At 31.0% G+C, this 23,598-nt stretch overlaps 1 protein-coding gene across 1 annotated transcript; it reads right to left on the minus strand.

Moving 5' to 3' along the window:
* Positions 1-828: 828 nt before the first annotated feature.
* Positions 829-10,855, minus strand: LOC139518530 (cardioacceleratory peptide receptor-like). The gene is made up of 6 exons (XM_071310029.1): positions 10,724-10,855; positions 8,644-8,785; positions 6,978-7,306; positions 5,496-5,634; positions 3,573-3,677; positions 829-1,142 (listed from the first exon to the last, which is right to left on the minus strand). The coding sequence occupies exons 1-6, from the start codon at positions 10,847-10,849 to the stop codon at positions 886-888; spliced, it is 1,098 nt and encodes a 365-aa protein (XP_071166130.1). The 5' UTR covers positions 10,850-10,855; the 3' UTR covers positions 829-885.
* Positions 10,856-23,598: the final 12,743 nt, after the last annotated feature.

A 23,598-nucleotide genomic window follows, 5' to 3' on the forward strand; every position in this document is an offset into this window, starting at 1 on the left:
TAAAACCAGGTTTAATCCACCATTTTCTACATTGAAAATGCCTGTGCCAAGTCAGGAATATGACAGTTGTTGTCCATGATTTGATGTGTTTTATCATTTGATATGGGACTTTCCGTTTTGAATTTTCCTCGGAGTTCAGTATGTTTGTGATTTTACTTTATTGGAAGAGCTTTTGATATATATTTCAAAGGGTTAGTACTTACATATGCACCAATAAACAGGGGCTATGATGGGAAGACATACGTTGAACAACATGAAACATTTTTTTGTAACTATAAATGGTTTTCAAAAAATACAATGATTTGAAGTAGAACAAAGACAGCTATTAATACAATTAATACGGATAAATTCAAACACTGGAAAAATTTGAAGGAAGATCCAAAAGGATACAAACATTTATTTCAGAAAAGCCGTAGTATACAAATTTGTTTATGCAATAGACATAATAAAAGTCAAAGCTTATATATCTAACATCTAAAAGTAATAACATATGCATGCTTTTAATTAATCAATTCAAATTGCCAATACTGTCATTTAAAATTCCATTATAATAATATTAAAAAAATTATCAAATTCGAAATTAAATTGTTCTTTTGAAAGTAAAATACAAATTTGATATACTTCAGTAAAAGTATTGTACAAAAATAAAATAATTGCAAGTTAAAAATGTGTATCAAATATAGCCATTCGCATTGCTATGCAATTTAGCATTTGTATTCAATAAACAGTTTGATTTGTATTGTATAGTTAATTCTTCAAGTACACAATTTATAAAGTATTGTTTATACCAATATTAAAGTGAAAATTGTAAAAATCTATAAGGTTCAATCACTCAAATATTTGTTGCAGACACTATTTTAAATATTGGTCCAATGTACATGTATCTCAATTTCTTGTTGAACTTTTAGATGAAAGATGTGTGTAAAATGAAGCTGTAAATGTACCTATAATATATATTTTCTTAAGAGTTTTCACATTTTCCTTAAACATCTTACGATTGAATAATAAAAACACCAAAGGGTTCACCAAGCTATTTAATGGTGCCAAAACATCCAAGAGTCGGTATGTTGTGCCGTACTCAATTTTGCCCCAAACAAGCAAAGAGGTACCAACGCATACAGGTGTCCAACACACAATATATGCTGAAATAAAGAATCATATTATATCAGTCAAAACAGGCTACATAAATCGTAATTACATGTTATAATAATCATTTGAAAAAAATATTACTCTCAGATTTTTTGTGCAGCTAACATTTTGTTTTTGTGTTTACGATTGACATTTACATACCATAGGTTACACATAGCTTTTCACGAATGTGACCTACCGAATTAGACTATTTACTGCATTTGAAATAACATATATAAGCAACACGACGGGTGCCACAATTGCTGCAGAATCTGCTTACTCTTCCGGAGCACCTAAGATCACCCCCAGTTTTGGTGGGGTTCGTGTTTTTAAGTCTTTAGTTTTCTATGTTGTATCTTCAGAATCTGTACTATTATTTGTCTGTTTGTCTTTTTATTTTTAACCATGGCGTTGCCAGTTTATTTTCAATTTATGAGTTTGACTGTCCCTCTGGTATCTTTCGTCCCTCTTTTATATGTTTCTTAGCCATGGTCAATTTGTTGAGCATATTTTATAGATTGTACTTTGCAGAATTTATAGAGTGTACGTTGATTTAATTTAGATAAATCAGTGGCGTAGCTAGGTCATTTTTACGTGTACGCCCGAACCTCGGTGGCCTGAATGCCCAAAAGGTTCCAGGCCAAAAAAAATAAATACTGGAAGTTGATAAGCAGGGACAAGCCTCCGGAAGTTTTAGAGTAATAGAGAATGTCATAAAATTCCTGTCATTGAAAACTCACCAAAACAACATTTTTTAGATTCAATATAATTTTTTTTTTTTATGTTTAATCTATTTTTGTGTTTAAAATCTATTTAGAATGAATCTAATGACGGTCATTGGTTTAATTTGGAGTAAACGTCCAAACCAGTTACCTTAAACTATGATTAAAGGGAGCCGTGGATAACCTTCAATCATTACCGAAGCAGTATGCGTGGTCTTTCATTTAGAATTATTTTACTTCATGAAAACAAGATGGATCAATCGCAGAAAAGTGTTTTCATCTGAAATTGAACCTAGCAAAGCGATGGCTTCTGCATCTGTCGATCTGATGTAACAACGTAACTAGATCTTTCAAGTATTTGAAAGCTTGCAATATGTTACTAAACGGTGACCAGATCGTCTGACTTAAATCGCGCTAAAACTAAAATAGAAACGGAAAAAAATGGCTTCTGAAATTAACCATGAAAAAAAAAAACTTCAAGGAAGTTTAAATGAATTCGACGAAGGTTTAAGTAATTGTTATGTAATAAATTTTAACGTCAGACTGTAAAGGCAAAAAAAGATAAAAAAAAAAAAAAAAAAAAAAAAAAAAAAAATACCGGAAAACTCATCATATATATATAATTTCGTCATTATGCTCTGGATACTCGTTTGAGCATAAACAGTTTTTGTCCAGCTACCGTAAAATTTCACAAATGTTTGACAAAATTATTTATATCTTAAAACTAAAACTACGTAATGAACCTGCATGTACATAGTTATAATATTGGCACTGCCGACGAAATTTATGATCAAAATAGCTCGCTTTCGCGACATAAATGTCAATGGCTCGACAAAACTGAAATGAAAGTCACATATCCATAGGCGGTTCCAGCCCCCCCCCCTTAGGTCAGTCAGCGGGCCCCCCTCCCTTAGGAAAAGTTCTGGATCCGCCACTGAATCGAAACTTAGCTCATAATGAATTGCTTAAAAAAATAAGGAGAGAGAGTATAGAATTAACGGTAGATTTAGAATTTGACAGAAATAATATGAAACTAATTTTCGTCACTTTTATTCGCAATTACAAGCCATTGAAGAAAGAATTAAAATGTTGATGTACTGTTTACCAATTTCTTTATTTTTATTTATATGAAAATATTTTTTTTAACCAAATTCAAGTGTACGCCCGGGCGTTTTGACGTAAACGTAGCTACGCGTATGTAAATATGATGACCGCATATTAAGTTTGCTCTATTTCATGCTTTGGACATAAAAGTATATATATATATAGAGCATTACATTATTATGTTTGTTCATACTCCATCAACTCTTTCTATGAAAGAAATTCATAGTCATCATTCAAATGAATTCAAACTTTTTGTGTCATCTTAATTTAGTAAAATTAGTATCGTTCGTAAAAGTATATTTATTAATATAGGAAGATGTGTTATGAGTGCCAATGAGACAACTCTCCATCACGTTACAATCTATAAAAATGAACCATTATAGGTCAATGCACGGCCTTCAACACGGAGCCTTGGCTCACACCGAACAACAAGCTATAAAGGGCCCCAAAATGACTAGTGTAAAACCATTCAAACGGGAAAACCAACGGTCTTATCTATATAAAAATACATTGTTCTTTTTAGTGTCTTTCGATATCACATATCACTTTTAAATGACAGAATCAATGATGGCATATACAGATACTGGACAATCAACAGAAAAGACAAAACCGACTTACCTGTTACAACAACGAACAACAGTTTTATAGTCTTAACCTTTGCCTTTGCTATAACATTCGAACATCGTAACTTTTTGGAACGATCACTTTTGATATTTGTAGTGCCTGGATGAGAAGTTGAAAATAGAGAATACCCAGTGATTATATATAGAATAAGCAGTTGAATGTTTCAGTATATGGTTGGAAATCGTTTTACCATTGTAATGTTTGATAAGAAAAAAAATCGGGTATATGGTTTTATAAACATCCGTTTTTAATGCGTTTTGTTATTTGATTTTGCCATGCGATTATGGACTTTACGAATTGATTTTCCTGAGTTCAGTATTTTTGTGATTTTACTTTTTTTGTAGACTATCATGGCAGGAGTAGGAAATTCGTCTCCTTTTAATCTAAGTTTCCTACAATTACGCCTAGAAAATCGGACAGAGGGGTGAAATCAGGCGCAGAAAATGATGGATATTTTAGTTGAAGACATTATACGGTATGAAAATCTAGCCGAAATGGCTGAAATGATGGTATTGGACGCCTTGATTCATGTACTGTAAACATTAACATTTTTTCAGGAAAAAGGAAATTTTAATCCTCACAGCAATACATTTTGTAGATGACATTTTCAAACCAAAAATGTTCAGTATTGTTATTTTTTTTTTTATTATATTTAATTATGTTTTGTAAATAACATAATTACAAGACTTTTTTTAGTATTTTAAGTTAGTGACCAGCAACCAACATTAGAGGAACCATATATAGAGATCACTGTTTATCGTGTTTTTCAACACATAACTTCTGTCAATTAACTTATTATCTTGGATATTTGGTATATTGAAAGCTTTATTATGGTGCAGTACAATTTGTTTTCAAACTGAACTGTCATTAAAAGAGTACAAAGTACATCAAGCTGACAGCAACAAATACACGTTTGTTCAGTTGGTTAATAAATGTATTAAGAAATGTGTGTGTTTATGAAGGCCCTGTTATATTTCCTCGGTCAGTAATAATGGCCTCTGATGTCCGTAATGGCCCTCGGCGTTGCCTCTGGCCATTACAGACTTTCTCAACCATTATTACAGACCTTGGACATATAACAGGGCCATTATAAAAACACCCATTCATTAATACTATAGTATATGTCACCATAACATGCCCTTTGGTTTTCCACATAATTAGTATTACCAATAAGTAACAAGTTTTGGGTCTAATCCGATACCGATAGACATCGTATTTTGGGATTTGCCATACACGGGTCATAATCACACCTGCATTTTGTCATAATACAAATCCTTGACACTACTGAATTCAATCATTGTCACATATAGTTTCAGAATGTTATAAGAAAACCAGGACTGGTTCAAACGAAAGAATTTTTAAAGCAGATTCAACTGTTCACCTTATAACCAGTATGAATTTATCAGAAGGCAATTCAAAAACATAAACTCCAGGCTTAAATAAGTCGTAGATACCTTGATTCATTGAAGGTTCTAACTACATGTATATCCTAATAAATACGACAGTAAATACGGAAATAAACGTTTTCATATGATTTTTTTATTTGTGTATCGTTTAGATTCTTTCTATTGAGTGAACACTCTACAAACTGTATTATTTAAGACATTGACGCTACTTTTTTCAGGTTTAAATGGTGTAAAAACTTCGCTTTCTGAAAATATGCACATCTTTAACGCTTTCACAAGCGGGATGCTTCAAAAACCATTAAACTAACCAAGCTTTTTGGTTTGTTTTGGATGATTGATTCAACGTAAACGTTGAGATGGGGATCACATGCAGTTATAAACCTATCGATTTATTGGGAGGCAAAAACTCTTATTCATTAATTTCATACGCTACATCATAATTGTCTGCCAATCAAAAATGCAACACCACGGTATGTGATTATTCATGATTATTAATTATAAGATAGCTTACGTCGAGAAGTTGCTGTGCCCTCTTCCAGATAAGTACTTCGTTCTCGTTTCCATATTGTTATAACAATACAGGTATAGCATGTACCAATTATTAAGGCTGGTACTGTGAGGTTAACATTTATATCAAGCATAAGTATAAGCTGAAATGAAAAGTAAAATTAGAAAAAATAAATAGTTTTAAATTAGTTTTCTCAATTGAATTGTTTCATATTTTCATGTCGGGACCTTTTATAGCCAACAGTACTGTATTGGTTTTTCTCATTGTTGAACGGTTGTCTATACTTACATCCACTTCATTTGAAATTTGGTGGATAGTTGTGTCATTGGCAATCGTATTACTTTCTTGTTAATTTGACCTGTTGATATACTATTTGTAATACTTTTTTGTTTTTTTAATGTTTACCTATTCAGGGTTATATATCGTCTATATATCAGCTTTGACATGTTTGATAACTATATGTTATATACTAATCTCAAGAATCAAGGTCAAGGAATAAGGGCAGACACTCAGTGCATTATGAGACTTATTCATATATCTTATTAAAAACTATTGGTCATTTCAAATTGTGATACATGTAGTGTACAGTTAAGCCCTTTAGTTACATTTTTCATGATATTCATATCTTTTACGAGATATGGCATTATCAAATAAATGCTGCTAGGTTAAGCTTCAATGATAAATTCTTTAAAATAAGTTTTTACAGCGGATGGCCGTGAGGGCATTCCGGTATATTGCTATCACCTAGATTTCCATTACGTAAATAAATATTCGTTTTGGGTTTTAACCGATCTATAAACATGATAACCACTCGGATATTAACGAGTGCAAAATGGCATTCCTTATCGTTTGTTACATATATATCTCTTCAATGAATATTGATAAAAATAGTTTTGTTTAAAACATAAATTAATGATATGAAAATATTTTGTCGTTATATATATATATATATAAGTAAAAAATAATTGATAATATCTATGCACATGTACCCAAAATTGTGTCAAAGCATGCGGAAGAAAATTTCAAAGAACGTTTTGCGACACTCCCGGCAAGGACCGTTTACTCTGCATGGAAGATTGCTTTTTTGCTGGAAGATATGAATGCCTTCTCATATCCATTCTTTTAGAACATTCTAATTTTTACAGAAGAATGTTTGCACTTTTATTACAAAAGTAGAATAGAATGATATACAAATGGATAAAAATTAAATATACATGCAACTGTTATATGAATATAATATATAACAACAAGCCAGCGTATGCTGATTTGTATCACTACAATATAATACTTATTACAGTGAGGTTGAATTTCCTGTTATTTATTCATTATCCACGCACGAACTTGTCTCAGAAAAAAAATCTCTGTACATTTACCTCAGTTTCAGGTATAGAGGTGTGTTTTTTTTCTGTGACAAGTGCTTTTGGCCACCCACAAGAACATGTGGTCATCCGATGTTCAGTACTTCAGTACTTTGATTATATTTACCTTTGTAAGATGTCCAGCATCATGAAAGCAAGCAGACTGTTCTTTATCGTATTTTACATAAATAACGCCTGGTATGGAAAGAAATAGTGCAGCAACCCAACATAATATTACTAAACAAAATCTGTATTTCCTTCCCCGTGCTATTGACGAGACAGGCATGATAATAACATATAAACGATCCAATGATAGAGTCACTATTGCAAATGTTGATACATATATTGGAAACATGCTCATTCCTTTAAAAATATAACATATATGATTCTCCCATCCAACGTCAAATCTCACTGCTAATAATTCAGGTAATGAATATATTAAACCAACGCATAAATCTGAAATCAGAATAAATGAAAACAACACTTTATGTATTTCCTGTGTTCTAAACGCTTTTTGGGGTTTACTTTCACCAGGAAGTAAAAGTCATAAGAACAGAAACCATTGAAGAGCTACATGTATATGACAAAAAATAAGCACCGATATAATAGCCTATTTCGTCTAAGGTGAGGCCCCTCATGGGGGGGGGGGGGGGGGGGTCCTAGTAATCACATAATCACCATTTTTTTGCCAATATAATCACATAATCATTAAATATTTGCTTATCTTTAGTAATCAAATAATCATAAACTAAAAATACAGTCCTAGGTAAATAATCATGAAATATTTGGCTTAATAATCAAATAATCATTAAAAAAACGGCCAAGTAATCACATAATCAAAAACCCCATGAGGGCCCTCTAAGGTAAGCTTTGCATGAGGGAGTTGAAACCTGAGTTACTTGAAATTTCTTAATTCATGTAATTCATTTATAAATAAACATAATAAGACTATATAAAAGAGAAAAAAAACCGACTGAAAACAACATTTTATGTATTTCCTGTGTCCGAAACGCTTTTCTGGGTTTACTTTCACCAGGAAGATATAAAAGTCATACATGTAAGAACAGGAACCATTGAAGAGCTACATGTATATGACAAAAAATAATAGCCTATTTCGTCTAAGGTAAGCTTTGCATGAGGAAGTTGAAACCTAAGTTTCTTGAAATTTCTTAATTCATGTAATTCATATACAATAAACATAATAAGACTATATAAAAGAGAAAAAAAAACGACTGAAAAAACGAAGATAACGTTTTTTTTTACGAATCTGATAACCATGCAACAGTAGGAAATAGAAGCAGCATTAAGCTATTCATATTTATAAGTTCAGATATGACATGTATGTATTACATCAATAACACAAATTACATAACCGTTATGTGTAACAATCTATTAAAATTGATGAAAATTAAAAAAAAAAAATCGATTTTATTTGCGAATAAATATTTTACGATATTATTTGAAAAAAAAAAATTATTCTGAAAAAACGTCTAGAAGTTTTATATTGTAAATTGTAACACAACTGTATTGTATCTTTTTAATCATTTATGTTTAATTTTTATTGTATATGTTCCTTATCTATAGTCTATTAATCATAAATGTACAATTTGGCTTATGTATGAACAATGTATCTTTTATGGTAGTATTGTATATATGTATGCATAAGCTGAGACGTAAATAAATTGTATAAACATATGCCAACTTTTTTAACTCAAGAGTTCTTAAATACATGACATTATTCTTATTATCAAAAATATTAAAAATGTATGGTTTCAAGTTGAAATAAAGCATACCTGCTATTGCTAGATTCTGAACAAAAAATCCCATTCTGCTTTTTTTCTTTGTGCGAAACAGTAACATTATTACTAAAGTGTTGAAAACTATAATACCCGCGAGTATAGCTACTGATAACCATTTAGTAAGGTTATCAATAACCTGAAAAAGAAAAAAAATAGTTGTTACGAAAATACGTCAATAAATTGACATAGTATAGTATATGCCAGGATTGAACAAAATATCACACAATTGACGTGTTCGTTTTATCATGTTGTTTTGTTTTGGTATTGCCTGTTGACGTAATCCTATATCTCCCTCGGTTCGAATCATTTCCAAAAAAAAAATTAAAATTAAAAAGTTAAAAGATAGTTATCAATACAATCATTTTTAAGTACAGATTAAATCTTGCATAATGGGACACTATTATATGATATGATACATTACGTTTATCAGTGCAGACAATGGTCCTCTCAATTTAATCAATTGAATAAATAGTAAAGTTTTCAAGCAAGTCATTACTGTGTCTAATTCTGCTGTTTAGCTAATTACTTCAAGTTCTACAATGTACATGATGGACATCAAACTGTTGTTATATTTTTGGTTTCAATACATTTTGTCTCGAATGTAACAATGGAGGTTATTCAAGTAAAGCTTGTACGCATAACAATCCATATAAGTCATGTTTCCTTCATGTAATCTATTGTACATTGACCTATAATGGTTTACTTTTATAAATTGTTATTTGGATGGAGAGTTGTCTCATTGGGACTCACACCACATCTTCCTATATCTAAGAATATTTTTAAGTGCATTAATAGTTCTACTTCTTCGTTTTGCCATTAACTACAAAAATATGGATTGTACATTGTACATTTTTGTACAATATCAATCAAGTTTGACGTATTGAGGAAAACATACAACAGGGTATGATAGTAGGTCACAAGGATAATGCATTGGAACTATATTTTTAACTGTTTTTGCACAAATATAATATGAACCGTTGATATTTAAAACTTTTTCATCAGTATCGAAATAAATGCCAATAATATGTTCCACAGGGAGAAACGACACTAGGAAATACGAATTAAATATTTTGTATGCGCTTCTATGCATACAACTCTCCGGGGGTTAAAGCATTTTTGATAACGTATATTTTGGCAATATTGATAACATCATTTGGAAGTTAAGTTAAGTCATTCATCATTGTTCATAGTTTTGATTTATTTTCATATCTGATAGATAGTTTATGCCACCTCATTCACTTGCCAACTGTCAGTTGTTAAGTTCGGCACTTCTGTCCTGACATGAAACGTCATTATCATTGTAATTTGCTGTAATTTTCATGTTTCCATTTTATTTTCTATATGCTTAAAGTCATATGAAACCTCAAATGAAAACAAATAATGCATATGTTTTTTATAACTAAATGATCATGAATAGTTTACATTATATAACTTATGTACATATACTTTTTTTTGAAGAAAATTCTTTGATTTGTCCACATTTAGAAGGAATTTACTTTCTTTAATTGCTTGCTTCCAGGTAGCAATTCGCCGACATATTTTCCGTATGCATAGTGACCTTAGCGTGACCCTCCTCGTAAAAATCCGGTGATCGCAATACGCATGATCTGTCATTAAAATAAACAATTATCAGATTGTACATATATGTTAAACACGTGCTCAATACCCATGCTTTCTGTTGATTGTTTAATATAAGGTGACAATCGGTTAACTTCGGCTTCAAAACACGGCATTTAATGAGCTGCCATATTTGTTAAAGTTGACGATTACACGATACATTTTCGTTAAAAAATATAAATCGTGCAGAGAAGACTCAGATTATGATATATATACATTCATTGGTTCAAGAATTGGATAAACATTATTTTTCACCAGTCACTCGTTTCATATGACTTTAACATTTCAATATCAGAGGGCTGGGTACATTGGAAATCACACATTTAATTTTAGAACTATTTCATTTTATTTGACAACATTTTCATAAAGAATTGATTTGGACACATAACACCCAACGTTGACATTAAGTTGGAGAAACGAGAACACAGTGTGTTGCACCGAGAAATATTCTACTTACTGAGAATGGAATAGAGACGTTTTGGTAGTGAATTCCAGTGTCCAAATCTGTAGTTGTACAACAGGTATTTGATATCATTTTAGACTCATTGTGGCTTTTATTTCCGTGGAGATTCAGGCTTGACATATCGTTTAATATCTGCAGATTAAAAAATACAATAAACATATGAAATATCAAAATTGTGTTGGCATTGTTTGGTTATTGTCTTGTTGATGTAATCCTATATTTCAATCGATTCATTGACTCAAATAATAATAATGAAGAAAACAAAGTAATAATTTTAATTACAGCTTGTAACTTGCGAAATGGGAACATTATCTCATGATGTGATCTCTAATGTTTATCAGCGGAGACTGCTGCTCTAAATTATTTTATACTATTTTCAATTTCGCTGAATAAAGCGTACTTCAATATAAGCCATAAATGAATACTATGAATACTTGAACTTGGGTCTAACTTTAATTTTTATGATCTGTTTAGGTCCTCACATCATTTACATTTAATATTAAGTACACCTGACGAAGGTCATTCAAGAAAAAGGAAATCACCATCTATACATCACGACCTTCGTGTATTATTTGTGAAGTTGATATGGAATATTTATTAAGAAGGTCAGAAACCCTTGTGAGCATTGAACAAAAAGTTTAACTACCGAACTAAGTATATCACAAAAGAGGAGGTCCATAACATTTGACAAAGTCAAAAGAAATCAACGGAAAGTGGGGAACAACTGCAAAAAATGTATAAAATATGTCACCGTCATGTGGACTATGAAACTACTGAAAAGTGAAATAACAAAAATGCCGAACTCAAAGTTAAATTCAAAACAGAATATCCATAAACAAATTGCAAAATCAAAAGCTCGTACATATTAAACGAATGGAAAACAGCTGTCATGTTCTTGATGTGTTATAGGCATTTCCGTTTGTAGAAACTTGTCGATAAAACCTGGTTTTATAGTTCGCTTAACCCTTTTCTTGTATGACAGTCACATACAATTTCATTATATGGACAACAAGTGTCAGCAAAACAAACAGACATAGTAGGTTGAAATGATAACAATTATGGCACAACAGTCAACATTGTGATATAATCTAAATCACTATGAGAAAAAAAAACCAAATCAATGTCTTAAATATTATGTGTACACATTCTATAGACAAAGCACATAAGCATAAATAAAAGACAATAATACGCAAAATCAGTGTATGAAAAGTGTGGATCCTGAATTATCATTTTCACTGTATATGCCATAAATTTCTGATGTAGAATGATAAATAAACAGACGATTTATTATTTATTTTTGAAGAAAATGAAGAAAATTAGTTAAAAAATGTATATGTTTAGAATTAAATAATAATAGTAAGACAATGTAAGAGATGCGAATGGGTTTTTGTCGCGCCTAAAGCCATCCAGCTGAAATATATACCGAAATAGGTTAATATTTACGACATTTCACTAACAGATCGTGCAGGTGATTTAAAACTAGCAGGTAAGATGTTGTTGCAGAAAAATATTCATTTCAACACAATTATTAAAGTTATATAACGTAGAATAGGTTTTGTCATTCAGTTTCTTCGTATTGAACTAAATTCCACTATGATGCTTTCTTTATGCGATTCATGTTTACTGTCGAATAATGATACTATACTTTCATTTTCACTGTAGAGCGATTCATTAGTATTGTATATGCGGTGCATTTTCACTATATGATATTTTTTTTTATCTATTAACGTCTTTATTTAGCCAACTTACTCAAACAACACTTCATCATTAATTACATACATCTTGATATAGATTAAACCGGCCGTTGGTTTTCCCGCGTTTGAAAGGTTTTACACTTGTTGTTCGGTGTGAGCCCAGACTCCATGTTGAAGACGGTATTTTGACCTATAACGGTCTATTTGTATAAATTGTGACTCGGACGGAGAGTTGTCTTATTGTCACACATGACATCTTCTTATATCTATCTATGACTCAACCCGAAACGGGATGGGATAAAAAGTAATAAAAAACACACTACTTTTCTAATTTATTTATAATGGGATTAATATGAGTGTTGTCAAATCGTACAATTTTGGCTAACCGGTTACTCGGATAGTGGTTCGACCGATTAACCGGTTAACCGGTAGTTTTAGTTCATGTTCGAAAGCCTTATCTACAGTACACTATAAATGTTCGTTTTCATAATACGATGATTTAAAAAAAAAATAGAGAATGGAAATGGGGAATATATCAAAGAGACAACAACCCAGCCAAAGAGCAGATAACCGCCGAAGGCCACCCATGAGTCTCCAATGACGTTTGTCCTTTTGAATTATACATGACATAAGGATTGTCTGTGAGGAATATTGGCGAAGTTTGACTTTTAATAACCCAATACCACCGTATATACTATGGCATTTGTAATATCTTCATACTTGTATTGAAAAATTAAAAAACCTTCTTGATTCTCGATTTGAATTGATTATTTCTCTTTCTCTTGGTGTCTCAGAAAATAATGTGGGGCCCATCAATTTGAAATTATTAAGCCAGTAGCATCAAGTATAAATTAATTACATTCACATTGATTTTAATACAATTGTTTTAGTTGACATTTCGTTTAAAGTATGACAAAACCTTGCACATTCAGATGTAGGTCTACGCAATATTAGATCAAAAATAAAATAATGAAGTAAATCCTAAAATTTAATCGGATTACTGATTTAAAGTATTTATTTAAAAAAAAACCATGTATACTACTCATGTTTACTTGAGATCTTGCCCCGAGCTGATAGTCTGAGCCAAAATTTGTTCCTGTGAAAAAAGTTCCAGTGGAACTTATATCACAGAAAATATGTTCTGGGAGAACTTTTTTCACAGACAATTTCTATACAATTGTTCCATCTCTAAAAAATAAGTTCCACACTTTACCTGGTGAAATAAGTACTGGGTTGGTGAAATATGTTCCTTACCCAGTGAAATTAGTTCCGGATTAATGATATTTGTTCCTTATCTGGTGAAATAAGTTCTAGGTTTGTGAGATTTGTTCCTCACCTGGTAAAATTAGTTCTTCATCGGTGAAATATGTTCCACTGGTTAAACAAGTTATCTTATATACTGAGCATTTGTCATCAGTTAGTTTAAAGTTATCATTCAAGTGCATTATCAAAATAAGTATTATATTAATTGTACAATAAATAAAAAGTGTAAATTTGTATCCTTTGGTGCATAGCAATGTTTAATTATATATTCTAATATGACGTGCTTCTTTCGCTTTATGAATAATTCAATGCTCTAAATAATTTTTTTTTTGCACATGCGTATATTGACTTCTGCAGATTAATTAATTTTATCAAATTGGCATGCATTTAATATATTTCATTAACTTAAAATACTTCCAAACTCTTAAATGATGCACATGTTATTACGAATTCATTTATTATGACTGTAATGTGTTGCATTCGGAAATTGACATATTTGAAAAATCACTGTGCCAGCTGTTCTTTACAAAAATGGAAGAGCCTACACAATCGCTTTACCCTTATACACATCGGACATACACATGTAGAAATAACCTTAATTGTCCTAATCAGAATCGAAATAATTGATGCAAGCTATACTTTCTTGTAGTTTTAACATGAGTAGACATAATATTCGTGTTATTTTAGCCTTCACTATCACCCGGGCAAAAAAAATCACGAATATAATGCCTAACCATGTTAAAACTACAATAAAGTATAGCTTGCATCAATTATTTCGATTCTGATTAGGACAATTAAGGTAATTTCTACATGTGTATGTCCGATGTGTATAAGGGTAAAGCGATTGTGTAGGCTCTTCCATGAATCTTCTTTTCTTTTGTATGATGTTATATATATTATTATTCAAGTGCATTATCAAAATAAGTATTATATTAATTGTACAATAAATAAAAAGTGTAAATTTGTATCCTTTGGTGCATAGCAATGTTTAATTATATATTCTAATATGACGTGTAGGCTCTTCCATGAATCTTCTTTTCTTTTGTATGATGTTATATATATTATCATTCAAGTGCATTATCAAAATAAGTATTATATTAATTGTACAATAAATAAAAAGTGTAAATTTGTATCCTTTGGTGCATAGCAATGTTTAATTATATATTCTAATATGACGTGCTTCTTTCGCTTTATGAATAATTCAATGCTCTAAATAATTTTTTTTTTTGCACATGCGTATATTGACTTCTGCAGATTAATTAATTTTATCAAATTGGCATGCATTTAATATATTTCATTAACTTAAAATACTTCCAAACTCTTAAATGATGCACATGTTATTACGAATTCATTTATTATGACTGTAATGTGTTGCATTCGGAAATTGACATATTTGAAAAATCACTGTGCCAGCTGTTCTTTACAAAAATGGAAGAGCCTACACAATCGCTTTACCCTTATACACATCGGACATACACATGTAGAAATAACCTTAATTGTCCTAATCAGAATCGAAATAATTGATGCAAGCTATACTTTCTTGTAGTTTTAACATGAGTAGACATAATATTCGTGTTATTTTAGCCTTCACTTATAATATGTTATATTTGTTATTCTCGTGGGATTTTGTCTATGTGTGTTACATTTTAGTGTTATGTCGTTGTTCTCCTCTTATATTTAATGCGTTTCCCTCGGTTTTAGTTTGTTATCCCGATTTTGTTTTTTGTCCATGGATTTATGAGTTTTGAACAGCGGTATACTACTGTTGCCTTTATTTGCATCAATTATTTCTTAAATATTAAATGATATGAAAATGACACATTTGAGGCAGAAAAGAGTAGAATAAGAATTATGATTCAAGTGTTACAAGAAGCATTGTCATTTAAGTGTAACAAGAAATTTTTCCATTTGTTGCAAGTCCATTTATCACATAAATCTACAATAAAAATTCCTCGCATCTTCGAAAATTCTACCTCATAAATGATTGCACTAAATAGTGATAATTCGTTGCATCTATAGTTAATATGGATCGCTTTCAGTAATCGATATGCTATATTATGTTGCTTTTATAACACTTATTTGAACTTTAATGCTGTTTTTGTACATTGAAAAGACAAAATTATCCCAATGAAAATATGTTGAAACTTACTTTCAAATCAATTATTTTGGTATTTTCGAAACGTAAACAAATATAATTTTCCCATGATCCTTTATTCTACAATAGACATACTCGCATATGATAGTGAAAATGAACTAGCTGGATTTACACTTTATAAACACTGAAAATTACAATAGCATAATAACACAATGGCGGGATGTAAAAATAACGAGCAACGAAACATACTAATTGCGGGCGATTAAAACTCACAAACAATCAATTATTTCTTTAAAATAGAAGAAAGTACCATGAATTCATTTATTTTGTCGTAGATTAAGGGTGGTTTGTCGTGTTTATAAGGGGGCATATCGCAATGTCAGGCATAATGGATACGGATCAAAATAGTACATTAATTTAAAAACATAAAACACATAATTAGTGTCTCCATGTAAAAAGACAACATATGAAGGGATTCCAATGATAAGGATACAGCAAAAGTGTATATTATTCAGTACATAAAAGATTATACAAAAAGGTTAAATTAACACGTTAGTTATGAAATCATATAGTTGATGCCATCCATCCCCCTACGGTATTACAGTCAAATCTAATTAGATATAGTCTTTTTAATTGGAAACCCTCTAAAAATTTTAATTTACAATCATTGAATACTATTTTGTATAGAGATAGTCAGTTGTAAATAGTTATCAAAGGTAATGTCATTCTGAATAATCAGTAGGTACCAGTTCCATTGTTAATGTAATTCAATTAAGAACGTTGCTTTCTGTAAAAACATCAAGTAACAAGGGAATTATTTGGGATATTTTCATCCTCCTCTTAACTGTTTTCTTCGTAACGACAATGCACTTTTTATCCCCAAAACATAAACAATATTTATTTTAATTTAGTTTCAGTTGGGGAAATAAGAACTGATAAGTGTTTATAATGGAAAAGTAATGTATTGATGAATCTTTATGTCTCTGATATAACTAAAAAACAACCCTATTATACCAATATATAATTTTCTTAAAACGGAATATTTTGATAAACAATATTTCACTGATGAGTCTTTTGTAGACGAAACGCGCGTCTGGCGTATCTATGATGAGTTTATTTATAGCTATTTCTTCAAAGTACCGTTAGTTATTTGCTCCTTGAGTTCGATAAGGGGCAACATCATAACTGATGATGAGGTCTCGTAAACTCATTTAAAAAAGTAAAGCAGTTTTAGCATAAGGACAATATAAAAGTAAGGAGATCTGGTATGATTGCAAATTATATCATAATTCGTCGGAGTCGAAAAAGTAAAAACACAACAAAAAAAACCAAAACTCTGAGGAAAATTCAAAACGGAAAGTCCTTAATCAAATGGTAAAATTAAAAGCTTAAACGAATTAATCAAATGAACAACGTAACAACTGTCATGTTCCTGTCTTGGAATGACCGTGCATGGGAGCAACTTAATTCTTCTTGATGGATGACTTTTGTCTTCTGAAATAATGTTTGCCGATTATACTTGACCTTTTAAGCATTATATTTATATAGATTTCAAAGAGGATAAGTATAAAGGGTAAATACTCCTGTAGAAGATCAAAGTCATATTAAAATTGTACATTCAAAATAGCTTCCAGATGAATTTGTATATTATTTTAATGTCCATTTTGGTTATATAGTTACTTAAACTGTGTCCGCACTAATATACATCTTTGGCTTTCAAATACTCCATTTGAGTTTTCCCTATATAAAGGAAAAACAATAAAAAAAAATCTTGAGACGTGTACAATTTGCAAAGTGTTGTTTTCTTTAAATACATGTTTTTAATTCGAGGGAAACGGTTGTCTTACAATATGAAGATTTCTATATTCCTTATACTTTAGTCAATAATAGAAAAAAAATCTTCATAAATAAAACAGGCAACATATCAAATATGGTTTTTACTTATTTAATAGAAAATAGAGCAATGATGCTTGTCTTATAACTCCATGGTATTTGGGACTAAAAAGTACTTGTAAACCGATCTATCAGCATTCTTTACATTTGTGTAATTTGACATATGATTTTGTAATGTACTATTCCATTTCTTGTTAAAGATATTTCCACAGGGATTACGCTTCAAATTTGCAATATTTCAATTATCTTTTTTTGTTGTTATAAATGAAAATTATTTCTTTTCGAAAAACCAACACGGATATATGGCTAGACACACTAATCAAAATTAATTCTCTCTGAATATATATTTAACAGTAAAATGCTGCAACAATCAACTATCTGAATTTCAAGGTTTTTTATTTCAATTTCAAATGTTTTTTCATTATATACTAGCACAGCAAGATTCGAGAATATACACAATAAAATTGAGTATGGAAATGGGGAATGTGTCAAAGAGACAACAACCCGACCATAGAAAAAAACAACAGCAGAAGGTCACCAACAGGTCTTCAATGCAGCGAGAAACTCCCGCACCCGAAGGCGTCCCTCAGCTGGCCCCCAAACAAATATATACTAGTTCATTGATAACGTACGATGCCTATACTTAACTTCTAAAAGACAATAATTATTGAGATCCTTTGGGCTCAGAGATCTCAAAATCTTTGTTCGAAGGTCGTTTAATATGAATATAAACTTATCCTTGAACTTTTACTATTACATAATTATTGAGATTTGATATAACTCGTTCTTGCTTGTTTTGTGTTGCTTTATGAAACAATATGTCTCATAATCATATGACTTTTTTGTATATCCGTTTCTGTTTCCTCATTGGATATAGAATATCGAATCCTCTTAGATAAATAGTTTTATTCACTGCGGTAAAAAGTTACGAGAGGTTAATATGAGATTTGGAACAGCGTCCGTGAACCTTTAAGATATTATAAGACAACGTCAATGATGTCGTGCAAGTTATCTTTTTTTCGTTATATTTTTTTCTCTTCTCCACAACTTATATCAGTATAAAAAGAATAATAGGAAAATGAACTTTCTTGTAAATATACTCAAAAATTATTGTGGACATACATGGCATACTGTCAATAATAACAATGCCGATAATTATTATGAAAACTCGATTTATCCAGTGGTTTGAAAAATGGGTCAGTCCTAATATCTGGCATAATTTGTATATTCTTATATGATATTCACCAACTACCGTTGCTTTGTTCTCTCTTGTACAGATACCAATATTGATATTAAATGGTTGTCTGATTGGTAATCATACAATATCATAATATAAAACTCAAGAGATTACTAGAATTTCCATTTAGAGTTATATGGAAACTTCTTTTAATTTTTTTTAACAGTTCATATCAACACATGAAAAAAAAATATTTCGTGACGATGTTTGGCTGTCATACGAACCTAACTGTTCCTGCATAAAGGCAAATCGAAATATATGCGCATTGAATACTGTTTGAAAAAGGAAACAAAATATGTATGTACTTTGCTCGTTATTTTTATTCATTTAAGCATCTACACACTACTAATATTTAAGTCCTTTAAGACGGGTCTGCTTCCTTAACTTTAAATGATAAATGATCAATAAGAAAGTAATTATAAAATCATCTATCTGTTATGTCTATCATTACAATAAATTGCCAAGTATTGATAAAATTTGTATATAAGATTTCTTGTTCAGATATTGATATCGGAACTGTTAAGAAGGCACGCATGCTATGGTGTGTGTTGGTAACATGATTTTCCGATTTTATTATTAGCAGAGTGACTGATTACAGAATAACCATCTGATACTCAGAGCAGTCATTAGGTTCGAGACCACAGTTATCGTCTTTTGATTTTCGTAGTCCTTGAATATAGTCCCTAGTGTGGACAGTTTGTTACTTGCCGGTGTTTTTTTTATACCACTTCCAAATTTATTTCTCTATGTTTCATGCCTCACATGGCAAGAAGGGGGGTAAAATTACATTGCCAAAAAAATTAGGTCATGAAAGTACACTAGTGATTTGGTCCAGCTGAAAAAGGTTAAAAATAAGCACTTCTGAAGCTGTCAAAAGATTTCAAGACCCCCTTAACTTAAAAAGTCCATATTTTAAGTTAGAGCTGATGAAGTTTTCTAAAATTTTGATATAATTTGTCCCAAAAGTAGTACCACACACTGTAAAAATAATATTGAGAAAGCGCAGGCGAGATAGAAATAGAAAACAAAATATTTTAACTTTTTTCTTATTTACTGAAATCGCTTCACTATTTTTACAACTGTATTTGTTTTATGTTATAACCTGTTCAAGTTCAACATACATTATTTAATAGATCAAACGGTAGTTTATCGATGTTTCAAAGATGGGCCAAAAATACCAGAGGGAAAATCAAACTCATATATTGATAAAAACACTAACATCGCTATAGCTAAAAAACAAAAAGACAAACAGACAAATAAAAGTACGCAAGACACAAAACAGAAAACTAAGATCTAAGCAACACGAACCAAGCCAAAAACCGGGGGTGATCTCATTTGCTTCGGAAGAGTAAGCAGATCCTGCTTTAAATGTGGCACCCGTCGTGTCACTTATGTTATCAGAAATCCGGTAAGTAGTCTAATTCGGTAGATCACATTAGTAAAAAGGGAAGGGTATTGTAGAAACGACATAAGGAACATATCCGATATTATCTGTGAAACGGTTATTCCATAACGGTCAACCAACTCGTGATGGTGTCCGTAACTTTTATGAAGGGATGAATTTAACTTCACCATTTGGAACTCTTTTTTAATAGCTTCCTTGTGAGCAGAAATCCTCTATCAAGGAAATCATGATAGGAAATACAAGCCCGGGAATATCGTATCTATTGAAGATATATACTCCGTATCAAGCGCTGCTGAAATGTTGCTACATAGAAGTGAAAATATAAAAAAGAAGTGGTATGATTGCCAATGAGACAACTGTCAATAATAGACCAAAATGACACAGACATTATCAACTATTGGTCACCGTACGGCCTTCAACAATGAGCAAAGCCCATACCGCATATGCAGCTATGAAAGGCCCCGATATGCCAATGTTAAACAATTCAAACGAGAAAACTAACGGCCGCATTTAAATAAAAAAAAATGAAATGAAAAACAAATATGTAACACATAAACAAACGACAACCACTGAATTACAGGCTCCTGACTTGGGACAGGCACATACATAAATAATGTGGCGGGGTTAAACATGTTATTAGGATCCCAACCCTCCCCATAAGCTGGGACAGTGGTATAACAGTACAACATAAGTTCAATAGAGAAGCTGAAATCATCTCTTTTGTTGAAAAGTTTTGTTTCAACCGACCCTAATTTTCAATTTCTAGATGTAAGTCTAGTTATGAGACAGACTTAACTGTATCTGTAGTGTCCTTTATATCTAGTTTGATGGAATAGATTCGTTCTACATAGTAACCAAATATTGTATTATTTAGTGAGAGAACATCATCTATATAGCGGAATATAAAGTTAACGGATATTGCTAACTTCTTATCTTTCTTCCTAAGAAATTCCTTTATGAAGTCAGCCTCATAACAATAAAGAAACAAGTCGACACGAAGAGGGGCACAATTGGTTCCCATTGGAATTCCGACAGTCTGTTGCAAAACACGTCCTATAAACAGAACACATATGTTGTCCATCAAGAAATTAAGCATTTTGATAATGTCCGTTTCACAGATTTTGTTTGTTTGAATAAGAGTGAATCTTTACAAAGTAAAGTATCCTCCTTTTTATGTTGTAACATTTGAGCATCTAAAATATCATAAACGCTTTACGAAGATATCAAGTAAGTAAAAAAAGAACCTGTTATCTAATTCTTTTTATCCCTGACTTGTATCTTAACATTTTTTTTTATAAAATTGAAAAACTATGTATCTTCTCATTGCTCGGTATGTTGAGTAATTTAATCAAGATTTCCCTACATCTTTTACTGGTACATCTTTAAATACATCAGATTTAATATGACATCATGAATCAAGTAAGCATGAAATGTCTGCAGTAGTATCTGCTAGAGCTTTTTAATAACATTTTCTGCAATAAAAAAACATTTATGTGCTAGACTGAAGTTTAATTTTAAATATTAATAGGACAGTGCAGTAGAGTAGATTTTCCGTCAACTACGTTTATGTAAGACCGTAGGTTTTCAATTAAAGCAGACTTGTTTTCAAATTAATGTTCAGCAGTTAAATGTGCGTAATTAACTATTATAAACAGAATCTAAAAGAGATACTTAACACGATTGATTTCCATTTTGGTATAAATGAATAAAAATGCGGAGCGGACTTTCCAAGGTCGGAAACCACACTTCTAGGATCATACTGTTGATTGTAGTCCTAGATCTTTGATTGTTAATTTTAAATTCAAATATGTCGATTTATAGCTTGATATTTGTAAATAGTCGTCATTGTGTTTCTTTTTGATAGAAAAAAAAATCTAATGTAATCTGTGTTCTAATTGATACTAGTACAATAAGGGTAGATAACTAATCACATCAGTATAAACACCTTCACCCCTAACAAAAATAGGTTCAAAGCAAAAAATAAAAAAAAACAAAAAAAAAACAAAGTACTACCCTAAGTGTAGCCGCGAATATTGGGAGCCAATTTACAACTTATAACTTGAATTGCATTTTTCCAGACTATATAACAAAAATGACATTCAGCGAGAGAAACTAAAGGGATATTCAAACTCACAAGTCGCTGACAAACAGACAAAGTCATGATGATAAAGTCAAATAATCTGTTGAAGACGTTTTAAGAACCTGGGCAACATATGATTATGTTTTAAACAACAGAAAATAATTCGACTGGGTGCATTGCCATAATTGTTAATTACAGGATAGCAATATACGTTTTGGTATTCCTTGATTTTAGATATTTAAATACATATTAGTACCACAAAGATATTATTCAAAAATCCTACGTACGACAATGTTTAATTTATTTCAAGGTGCCATTTTCTTAACATGGATGGATTACCAGTTGTAAAATCTACATCCACATTAAAATTGAGATGTACTATCCTGTTAACATCTTTTAGTTTATAATTTTGCAACAGCTTCATAGGTTTTACATAACTCCCGGTTTTGATCACACATAATATATTGATATGTGAAGGAACAGGCGCTGGGAACAGGTAGTTTTATATTTTAATACAATTGAATCTGTACCATTAATATTATTGCTGGAAGACTATCAGTGTTCGATAGTATAGCCATCGTATTATTGGTCTTTCAGTACTCTCATCTTTTCAATAATATATCATTAGTTTTGAATGTCGTAACTCGATTTTGAAAGCTCAAATCAAAATGAATGAAACAAATGAAACAATCGCATGAATCGCATAAATAAATCGCATTCGAATGAGCTAAACCGGTTGCTTCTGTTATAACTTTTTAATGGTACAGTTCATGCATGAATTGCTAGTTGATAGATAACACAATTAAATAACGAATGTCCCACTAAAAAGGTTACCCTTTTAGTCTCTTTGCTCTCAAACATTTTAGTCTATTATATTTTAGGTCTCTGCCATATTCAGAAAGAATCATACCAGAAAGTGTCAATATCATTTATAGGTATAAATGGTCATTGATGATAATTTGATCTGGGTACAGATATAAATTGGTGATACAAAAATACGTTACTGTTTGTTGTACATCAGATAAAAAGCACCATGTTTTTATAATGATATTGATTACAGATGATTCAAAGGAGTAAACAGAAGAAATGAACACTTTCTGGTTTATACAGTACTTTAACTATGTAATTCAGTTTTTTCCTCATTATCAGGGGGAAATTCGAAATATACCATGTATGGTGTAAATAAATAAAAGCGATTGTTA

Source organism: Mytilus edulis, chromosome 4, assembly GCF_963676685.1.
Source record: "Mytilus edulis chromosome 4, xbMytEdul2.2, whole genome shotgun sequence".
Taxonomy (NCBI): Eukaryota; Metazoa; Mollusca; class Bivalvia; order Mytilida; family Mytilidae; genus Mytilus; species Mytilus edulis.